At 43.8% G+C, this 10,994-nt stretch overlaps 1 protein-coding gene across 2 annotated transcripts in view; it reads right to left on the bottom strand.

Annotated features, from left to right (window-relative positions):
• Positions 1–5,462: 5,462 nt before the first annotated feature.
• The window catches only part of LGSN (lengsin, lens protein with glutamine synthetase domain), a 109,933-nt gene continuing 104,401 nt past the window's right edge, over positions 5,463–10,994 (bottom strand). For both annotated transcript variants that reach the window (XM_036415036.2, XM_036415035.2), the window contains one exon: positions 5,463–6,722. In XM_036415036.2, the coding sequence (XP_036270929.1) occupies positions 5,532–6,722 (1,191 nt within the window). In that variant the 3' untranslated portion in view covers positions 5,463–5,531. The remainder of the gene's footprint in view (positions 6,723–10,994) is intronic.

Raw genomic sequence — 10,994 nt, 5'->3', positions numbered from 1 at the left:
CGGCAAGAACCTAAGCCACTGCCACTGGGACGCTTGTCACTCCTGCCCCCTCAGGCCTACTCGAATGGAGTCCCCAGAGGGCTGAGTGATTGCATCTGATTGGCAGTCTTTGTGCACCGTTGGCTACAAGAGAAGCTGGACAGGTGAGCAGGACAGAAGGCAGGAGACAAAAGTAGAGGAATCCCACAACCATTAAAAAGCTAGCAAAGGATTTCACATGGCCCAAAAAATCATGGCCATTCCTCCCTGCACTTTGTTTTCTATGATCCCCATCATGCTGGTCAAATTGTGTCTCCTCAGGAGTTTCTAGGAACAGAGAAGCTGTAGCCAATAACAAATCACGAAATATTGATTCCCCGCAGCTGTCCCCATCTCCATTTCTCACTCTCTCTGGGTATATGAAGGTATGTGAGAGTGTTATACTGTCATATGATAGAACATATGCATATAGTCTATAGGATGATGGATTTCCATTGATTCATTAAATGGTTATTGAATTCCAGAACATCGGCAAGGGACAAAAAACATAGCTATAAATATGAATAAGATCTGTGCCATTCGTTCTTAGGACTCACATCCTAATTAGGAAAGCTGTAAGGTAAACCACTAACTATAGGCAACATGAGAGGAGCTTTAGCAGGGAACATGCAAGGCACTGTGCACGTAAGCAATGTTTAGAGATACAGGTCCCAATACCTGTAATAGAAAGACCAAGATTAAAGGTATCGTTCAATAATACCTATATCACAAACATATTGGTAAGTCTGTTTTGTTATACAGGTGACTGGAGATATGTCAATAGGCTGCTGTGTGATGCTGATAAGTTCAGACTGCACTGTGTGCTTTCAATTTTTATTCATATTTGGTTTTTAGATCTTTCAGTGCCTTCGAATCATTTCAAGCTTCATTGTTATTCAGACACTCACTGTAAAATGAAATTTCAGATCATAAAATGTCCTTGAAAATAGAAACTTCTTGCCATGATACTAATGTTTTACTTTCCAGTCTTTAAAATATTATCGTTTTTAATTTACATTTCTCATGTATACTCATTTAATAACCAACTTTAAATTCAGTAATCACATTTTCCCCTAAGCTTTGATTAGAACAATTATAGTGAATGAAAATAAGAAAGTAATTTCTGTAAAGAGATTCATAAAGCATCCTTTTCAAGCCATAAAAGCAGCCTTGGAAGTAGGTCTTTGTTTTTTGTTTGTTTGTTTGTTTGTTTGTTTTTTCAGCATCAGGGGTACAAACAAAGTCTTTCTGTTCTGCTTAAGACACACAGATCCAGAACTCTTCCATGATCTCCTCATCTTCTTTGTCTCGGTCTCTCCTAGTGCCATGAGTCCTAGCAGAAGACTCAGCACACAAAAGGTGCCCAACAAATGCAGCTGAATGTCTGTCTGACCTTCTTAGCTAGATTAAGAAGGCACCTAGAAGCTTCAGCAGAAAGTCCCCTACAAAATAGAAACCAATAACTGAGTTTTCACACCTACCCCAATTTTCCTTTAGCCTAAACTCTCTAGGCCAATGTTTATTGTTGGTTTGCCTTATACAATAAGAAGGAACATCAGCCCACATCTCAGGGGAAATGGCCACACCAACTTATGCTATAAACTGACTGGTAGCACACGGCTGACTATTCTCTGTCACCTCACTACATTGAACCCTGAAGACAATATTCCCATAATTTCCTCAGACTGGCATCCTGAATGTTGTGTTTTTTAAATGCTAATAAAATGTAAAAGGAGGAAAAAAAAAAAATAAAGGCTGCAAACACTGTGATTAGCAGGGGTTTTTTTACAACATCTTTAACCCATTGGTGTAAAACCAAGCCAAAGCATGAGATGTGTTTTACAAAGACCCATAGACTCAGAACGGGTCTCTAGAACTCTGTTAGGGTGAGAGACAATACAATTTTTTTTGCATGTGTGGATCCCTCTAACTCAAATTCTCCTCTTTGGGAGTGGAAAGATTGAGGAAGTAGGCTTTCACTTCTTATATCTTCACTAGAGGCCTGGTGCATGAGATTCGTGTACTGGGGGGGGGGGGGATCATCAGCCCAGCCTGCGCCCTCTCACAGTCCAGGCCCTCAGGGGATGTCCACCTAAGCCAGCAGTCAGATATCCCTCTCAAAGTCCAGGGCTCTCTCAGTCTGGGACCCCTTGCTCCTTATCACCCATCGCAGCAGAGGCGGGAGAAGCTCCCGCCACCACTGCTGCACTCACCAGCCATGAGCCGGGCTTCTGGCTGAGTGACGCTCCCCCTGTGCCCTGTGGAAGCACACTGACCATCACAGGGCAGCTCCTGCATTGGGCATCTGCCCCCTGGTGGTCCTACCAACCAGTCAGTCCACCATTTGGTCAATTTGTATATTAGGCTTTTATTATATAGGATTCTTTCATCCCCAATTTCTCAGATTTCCCATACACACCTACATTCAGACATGTCACTCATACAAACACAGTCAGTCACACTCACAGATAAGTAAGACAGAATATAAAGTTTGTCACAACTAATAAAGACCCCAAGTCACTGTTTCTTATGGGAGACAGATGTTGCTTTCTCTCTCGGATAACAATCTGAATGTAGGCAAATCGAGTTCTGGCCCACAAAACATAGCTTCCATCTTGTTACTCTGCCTTGGTGGCCTCCAGCCACCTGATCTGAGGCCAGCCAGCAGGAAGGGCAAAGGCAGACAGATGGAGAAAGGACCAGGAGCAGCTCATCTGTCCTTTAAGGAAGTTCCTCAGACCATCCATATAGCACTTCTCCTTAATTCCCCTTGGCCCGAACCCAATATCGTGACTGTACTCAGCCACAATGGGAACTCAGAAATGCCACTTTGATTTTTCAAACTTTGTTCCCAACTGACATATTTAGGCGTTATTCCTGGAAAGAGAGGGGAGAGTGAACTTTGGTGGACAACGAGCAAGCTGCCGTGGGCTTGCTTCCTCTTCTCCCTGACATGATGTAGTGTGTGGGATCTCATTCTCGGAGGATTCAGGAAGATTCCTTTCCTTGTTTACCCACCCTTACACTGCCTTCCTTTCCACCACTTAATCCACAAAGATCCTTATTCTTCTGTATGAAAACAAATTCCTGCTCAAAGAAGGGATGGGAGCCATTAGTGAAGGGCAGACCAACTGTTGCTATTTAAGCTAGTGAGTAGAATAATCATCGTCCCCTCATCTGCGGTTCTGATTTTCATGGTTTCAGTTATCCAAGCCACAGTCTGAAAAAAATGAAATGGAAAATCCCAAAGACAAGCAATTCGTAAATTTTATTTATTTTTTTAAGTATGTTTTTACTGATTTGAGAGAGAGATAGACAGATAGAGACAGAGACAGAGAGAGAAAGAGACATATCTATCCCTGACAGAGAATTGACCTTTCTGTGCACAGGATGATGTTCAACCAACTGAGCCACACCTGCCAGGGCAACAATTCGTAAGTTTTAAATTGCACACCCTTCTGAGTAGGGTGGTGAAATCCCACACTGTCCCTATCTCTCCGGACAGGACGTGAATCATTCTTTTGTTCATCTTATCCATGGTGTACATGCTAGCCACCCATTGGTCACTCAGTAGCCCTGTGTGTTATCAGATCAACTGTCTTGCATGCAAGTCACCCTTATTGTATTTACTAATGGCCCCAAAGCACAGGAGTAGTGATGTTGTAATTTGGGAAGCTAAAGAGAAGCATAAAGTGCTTCCTTTAAGTGAAAAACTGTCTATCTATATATAGAAGAAGAAAAAAACAATATATTTAGGGCCCGGGCCTATCCTCAGTTTCAGCAGCCACTGGGGGTCTTGGAATGTAATCCCCCAGATAAGACAGGACTACTCTACTACAAAGTTGAATAGGAGAATCTGAGCCAAATTCTAATCCTCGGCTCGTGTGTTTGCTATCTAAATTGAGAACACAGTCCGTTTTAATTGAACACAAATCTCCTGTTTGATCCTGAGCACTAGAATAGGGTTTTCATTTGCCGGTAAGTGGATTTTGGCATTTTTCCCAAAAGAAGCTTACCTTTAGTGATAGCTACAGTATTATCTCATTCAGGTCCGAAACAAATATTCTCTGGAGGGACCCCGGCCTCTGTGGGCAGCAGAATCAGTCATTGAAATACAAATTTAAGCTGCAAACATAGCCCTGGTTATCTAGGCAGTTGTTTTCACGCTTCACAAAGCACCTGCGGTATCTTTGAAATCTCTAGTGTCAAAGGAGGGAGCAAAGCACGCAGAGCCCACCCACGCCCACACACATACCCATCCCACCTTACTTGGTCTATGGGGCTGGCTCTGCTTTAAAATATGGTTGTAAACAGTTGGCCTCATCGTTCCCAGCCTGAATTCTATTTCTTGTGGGGTTTTTTTTCCCTTGTGGACCTTACAGCCTTGAAGTTCCTCGGCCTCTCAGGAGTTGCTAATGAAGAGGGGTAAAAAGAGAAGGGTCATGTGGGAACTCTTTTGCTGACCTGTCATCATGACATATTTTTGCAAAACTTATTTAACTTGTTTAAAAACATCACGATGATGCCTGCAAAATAGATCCCCACCATGTCTTGATTCGTGAGATTATACTAGCAAGTCTCCTTGTCTCCCTGGCAGTCACAACCTATCTGTATGATTGAAATTCTTCCTTCCTTTCTTTCTTTCTTTCTCTTTCTTTCTTTCTTTCTTTCTTTCTTTCTTTCTTTCTTTCTTTCAATATATTTTATTGGTTTGTTACAGAGAGGAAGGGAGAAGGATAGAGGATTAGAAACATCGATGAGAGAGTCATCGATCAGCTGCCTCTTGCACACCCCCTACTGGGGATATGCCGCAACCAAGGTACATGCCCTTGACCGAAATCGAACCTGGGACCCTTCAGTCCGCAGGCCTACGCTGCTCTATCCACTGAGCCAAACCGGTTAGGGCTCTTTTTTTTCTTTTTTCTTTTTTTAAGTGATGTAAATTTTGCTTTCTCATTCTTAAGACATTTTTATTGATTTTTATTGTGTGAATATATATGTTGCCTGAAAAAAAAAACACAATTTGAATATTTGATTGAGATCAACGTGCACAGGAAATGATGACCCCAGACAAGACACGGTAAGTTTGCGTAGCACAGCTCCACGGCAACTTTATTGCTATCAGAGTCCCCTCAGCAGCCCACCTCATCTGTCAGCTATCCCGTGGCGACGAAATAAGAGAGTGACAGCACTTGTCATCTTCCCCTTAATTACCAAAAGCGCCATCTCCCCTTTCTGCTAGCTCAGCTACTTAAAGTCACAAAGCCACATCTCTCAAGGAATCGTTTTTTGACATATGTGTACCCCTTCTATAATTTTCGTAACGCCGAGTACCCCTCGTACTCATGAGAACGTAGCTAAGCACGGTGCAGTGCCTATCCCCACCAAACTCTTCCGGGACCCCTGGGGGTACGCGTACCACACTTTGGGAAACACTGGTTTAAGGGGACCCATTCTAAATAAAATACTCCAAGAACGTGTTTCTCTCGGCATCCGTTTCTTCGTTTTCCAGCTCATGTTTCTTCATGGCCACAAAATACCGAATGAACGTGTCTCCGAGGGCCTGTCGGCAGACACGCATCTTCCTCCAGCGCGGCCAGCGCATCTTCCAGCTTCAAAGGAATCCTGGGAGGCGGCGGGGCCGGACCAAGCCCGGGGCTGTCCCCCTCGGGGCCGGGCAGGGCATCACCGCTGCCCTGAAGCCCGTCCAGGCCCGCGGCCACCGTGGCGGCCAGCACCAGGTAAGGGTTGGCCGTGGCGGAGCCCAGGTTGTTCTCCACCCGGGCGCCTCTCTCCCCGTGACACTTGACATTGAAGGCGCAGCTGTTGTCGTTGTAGCCCCACGTGGCGGGCACCCTGTCCTTCGGATCCTGGCGCTCCTTGGAGTAGCGTTTGCGGCAGCTGCCAGCGGGAGCCAGCAGGCAGCTGAGCGCGGCGGAGTGCTGCAGGAGCCCGGCCAGCCAGCGCCTGCCGGTGGTGCTGAGCAGCTGGGTGGGCTCGGTGCGGGTGCTGGTGCAGGTGCTGGTGCAGGTGCCGGTGCCAGTGCAGAACAGATTGTTCTTCCCTCCCACGTCCCACAGGCTGTGAGACAATATTCCCGAGTTGCAGAGCCCAGTCTCGACGAAGAAGCTGGTGATGTAGTTGTGCTTGCGGGCCACCTCCTGGACGCCCGCTCTGAGGGTAAACGCGTTGTCCGCGGCGCCGATGCCAAAGGCGGGCCGCAGGCAGAGCTCCACCTGGCCGGGCCTGGTGGAGGAGGAGAAGCTCTCCACCGTGGCCCCCGCGCCATCCAGGCCGACCACCAGCTCCTGGAGGAAGGGCTGGTGGTGATCGCCTAGCAGGAGGGGAGCCGGGAAGGACACGGTCTTGGGGTGCATGGCCTCGGGCAAACCGAACAGGCAGAAGTCGTAGAGGAAAGCGGAGAGCAGCGAGAAGCCCGCGCCCCGCAGCCGGCGCAGCTGCCGCCGGGCCAGGTGCCGCGGGGACGTCCGCACCGGCTCCCCCGTCACCGTGACCGGCTCGCAGATCACCCGCGCCGTCCGCGCCGCCCACGGCAGCGCCCGGAAGGTGGACAGCTCCGGCCGCAGGACGATGTCACTGTGGAAGCACGTGGCCCTGAGGTGATCCACGTCGCTGCCGCCCTTGGGATTGGGTATCGATTCCAGGTAACCTCGGGGCATGAGAACACCTTGGGCCACTTTTTCCTAAAGTGAACGGATAGAGCGATTAAGTTTTGAAACTTGAAAACAAACATAAATGGGCAAGGAAGGGTTGAAGGGGTGGAGGTGCGGGGAGGGGGGCTGTTAAACATCAATTAGTAAGCATTAATTTAGTTTTAAATTTTTTTTTTGAAAGAAAACGCCAATGGTACTTTTGTAAGCAACTCATTGTTTTTAGCCTTGAAAGGTTTCATAGGCTCTCCAATCTGAAAACAATCTTCATAAATAAAAGGTATGATGATTAAGGAACTGTCTTTCGAGACCAAATGGCAAAGGTAAAGTAAAGTACGAAATTATTTGGAACTAGAGGCCCCTTGCAGGAAGATTCCTGCAACAGGGCTTCCTGCTGTGGTCTCTGCTCCCCCACCTGCTTCCCTTCCTTCACCACCGCACTTGCTTCTTTTTTTTTTTTTTCTTTTTCTTTTTTTTAATATATTTTATTGATTTTTTACAGAGAGAAAGAGAGAGGGATAGAGAGTTAGAATCATTGATCCGCTGCCTCTTGCACACCCCCTACTGGGGATATGCCCGCAACCAAGGTACATGCCCTTGACTGGAATCGAACCCGGGACCCTTAAGTCTGCAGGCTGATGCTCTATCCACTGAGCCAAACCGGTTCTGGCCACACTTGCTTCTTGCAGCTTCGCTCCCTTCTGTGGTGCTTGGCTTCTTTCTAGCTGTCTTCAGTCTTCACTCTGGCCTGGATATGCAAAGTAACCACCACCTTGGTTGGGTTAATTTGCATACTTGCCCTGATTGGCCTGTGGGTGTGGCCTGTGGTGTAGCGAAGATACCGTCAATTTGGATGTTTCTCTTTTATTAGAGAGGGTGGTCATGACCAGAAGTACTTTCCAAGGCTCTTTTTGTTTTGTGGCATCGTTCCTAATACTTCAGATAAGGCTTGCTTTGGGCTTGTCCTGCTGTAATCCCCATAGCAAACAGCCTCTCAGAAGTCTGCAGTAAAGAACTGCAGGTCCTCCTCAGAGAGCTGAGTGTAGTCAGTCCTAGACACACACCTGAGAAGCCAGGTCTGCGGACAGCTACCCTCCTCTCTTCATTCGCTTTTACACCCACTAAGAATGAGCTACCTCACAGTCTCAGAGTCCCAAAAACCTTGCCTGGGAATGAGAACATATATCTGCATGATTACAGCTTCCAAAACGTTATAGCTTTCAAGTCTGTATGAACTGGGGCTCACCAAATCTGACTTCTAGTCCTGGCTCTTACATTAATTATTTGTGTGAAGTTAGGCAACTCGGACCATGTACCTTCGCATCCGTCTCTATGAAACAGAAGCTAGACTAGGTGATCGCTATGGCACTTTTAGCCATGTACCCTCTTGGGTTCAATAGATTTGGTCATTTATTTAACTTTTGCTATGTGCCAAACAACAGGAAAGGGATGAGGTGATAAAGTCAAGCAGATACACACAAAAACACAATTTCTAGAAATGGTGTCATAGGAATATCAACCAGGCTTCATGTGTTGAAGTTTACATTAATGGACAGAGAAAAAGGCGTCTATAAAGTGTGGTTCCCATGATGTCACTGAGCCTTATGAGGTTAATAAAACGTACTGTGCCGAAACCCATTTGGCTCAGTGGATAGAGCGTCAGTCTGCAGAATGAAACGTCCCAAGTTCGATTCCGGTCAAGGGCATATACCTTGGTTGTGGGCACATCCCTGGTAGGGGGTGTGCAGGAGGCAGCTGATTGAAGATTCTTTCTCATCGATGTTTCCAACTCTCTATCCCTCTTCCTTCCTCTCTCTAAAAAAATCAATAAAATATTTAAAAATAAAATAAAATGAAAATGTACTGGCATTCTGCAAGCCAGATTGTTTCCTATGTTACCTCCAAACCCCAAGAGCATGGTTGCCAAGGTGTTGATGTAGCAGACACAATCTACCAGTCCACTCTTCTGCCTTCGATTGTGAGCCTCCTTCCCTTTCCACTGTCTCTACACATACTTTCAAATGCCATTTGACTTGGCTGGGCCAAATGTGCTTTCAGCAGTAATAATGTTGAGTAAGGTGAGCACTGCTCATCTATTGCCTGATTTTTTAAGTCATTCATAGACTTGTATATATACATGTCACACACATACACACATTATGGGATTTTAGAGCACTTTAGAATGAAATCCTTTCATTCAAATTTTCATTGTAAGAAAATAATGTGATTTCCCTAACTTGTCATATTTTTGTTTGAAAATCTGTACGTTAGTTCTGTATCTAGAATGAGGAGTGATGTATTTTATTCATGCGGCTTCCGAGAGTTGTTGCAATTTAAATCTGTGTTTGCACGCACTTGATTGTGAACAATAGAGAACAGCTTGCTGCCATGTTACTCTTCATGAATTTAAAGAATAGTAAAAAGTGAACACTTTACCCTTCAGGTTATTTAATCTGTGTTTTTCTGAGCACTCTTTTAAACTGTCATTTTCTTTTAGGAACATTCAAAATGCAAACTACTCTTTATTAGTAGTGGGAAATACATAAATATATACACAGAGACATTGTTCATGACGATTGTTGTCTTACATTATTTATATTTAAAAATATAAACAGTAGGGCAATTTCACACTGCAATATAAATCACCAGAGAATCAATAAAAATTCTTACAGAATAGCTCCAATCTCTATGACCACTGACATTTTGGGCCATATTAAAAGTCACCTTTTGAAACAACCAAAGAATTAGTCATGAGTTCTATATCATGTTTTGATTAAATCAAAGATAGAATCTGCATATAACTTAAATAAAAACTAATCCTTTGATAGAACAGATAGTACAAGTTGGTTGTGTAGTTTAAATAAACTAATATTTGTAAGGCAATGAGCATAATGGCGGACACCTGGTGAGTTTTCTCTAAAATGTTGATACCATCATTTTCAAAGGTTCCCCATTTGGCCTTTTCCAATTATGTAACAGTTTTTTCTCTAGTTTTTGTAGATGGCTTGTTTAAAAAAAAAAAAAAAAAAAAAAATCCATGTTTTTTCAATTTTATAAGAAAGAACACTTAACTCAAATTAACAATAAAAGGAAATATAAAAGCAGAGCTGAAGGCAGAAGGTGCAGTTAAAAAGAGAGAGAGAGGCCGGGACCGGTTTGGCTCAATGGATAGAGCGTTGGCTTGGGGACTGAAGGGCCCTGGGTTCGATTCCGGTCAAGGGCATGTACCTTGGTTGCGGGCATATCCCCAGTAGGGGGTGTGCAGGAGGCGGCTGATCGATGACTCTCTCATCGATGTTTCTAACTCTCTATCTCTCTCCCTTCCTCTCTGTACAAAAATCAATAAAATATATTTAAATAAGAGAGAGAGAGAAACAGTGGAAATGGAAGAGAAGAACCACTGACTAATGTTCCAGCTCTACCATTAACTGCCTGTACTATTTTTTAAAAGCTTTTCTTAACTTCCCAAGGCTTTATTCTCCTCATCTATAAGGAAGTCAATGAATTAAATTATGTTATATCTTTCCATGGTCTAACAAGAATTTTCAAATTGATACTTTATTTTCCCCAAATAGAAAAAAAAATAATTACTTTATAAAGATTAAAATTACTTTTCTCTAAGCCATTGGCAAATTCAAATTATTGACTCCACTCTTTGTTTAATGAACTTCCCATACAGAATTGTATGTCTATACATATACAGGTAGATTTATATATATACAAACATACAATGTTTAAATATATTTTTATTTATTTCAGAGAGGAAGGGAGAGAGAGACAGAAGCATCAATGGTGAGCAGGCCTGGCTGCTCAGGTGTGTGTTGTAGGACTGAAAAAGAACCAATTCTTTACTGTAGACTTCTGAGAGGCAGTTAACTATGAGGATTACAATACGACAAGCCATTGATCTGCTGCCTCCTGCATGCCTCTCCACTGGGGATCGAGCCTGCAAACTGGGCATGTGCTCTGACTGAGAATTGAACCATGACCTCCTGGCTCATAGGTCAATGCTCAACCACTGAGCCATGCCATTTGAGCCAGACACATGGTGTTTAGATTGGTTTGCACAGATTAATCTATTTTTAATGTCTAGTCATGATAAATTTTCCAAAAACAATTTAATCCTAAATTATAAATATTCATGCTGCAAATAAATACTCATCCTTATTTATACCTTCAAAAGTTCCAAAATAATTTGAGTTGTTTTGTTAAAAAAATATGTAGCTACTGTAAAATCATTAAATAATAATAATTTTAGAAAACTGGAGTTCAGAATAAACAGCAATTGCCCTATCTAAATTCCAG

Source organism: Pipistrellus kuhlii, unplaced genomic scaffold (assembly GCF_014108245.1).
Source record: "Pipistrellus kuhlii isolate mPipKuh1 unplaced genomic scaffold, mPipKuh1.p scaffold_m20_p_5, whole genome shotgun sequence".
NCBI lineage: Eukaryota > Metazoa > Chordata > Mammalia > Chiroptera > Vespertilionidae > Pipistrellus > Pipistrellus kuhlii.
This window is presented reverse-complemented; position numbering and strand designations above follow the sequence as displayed.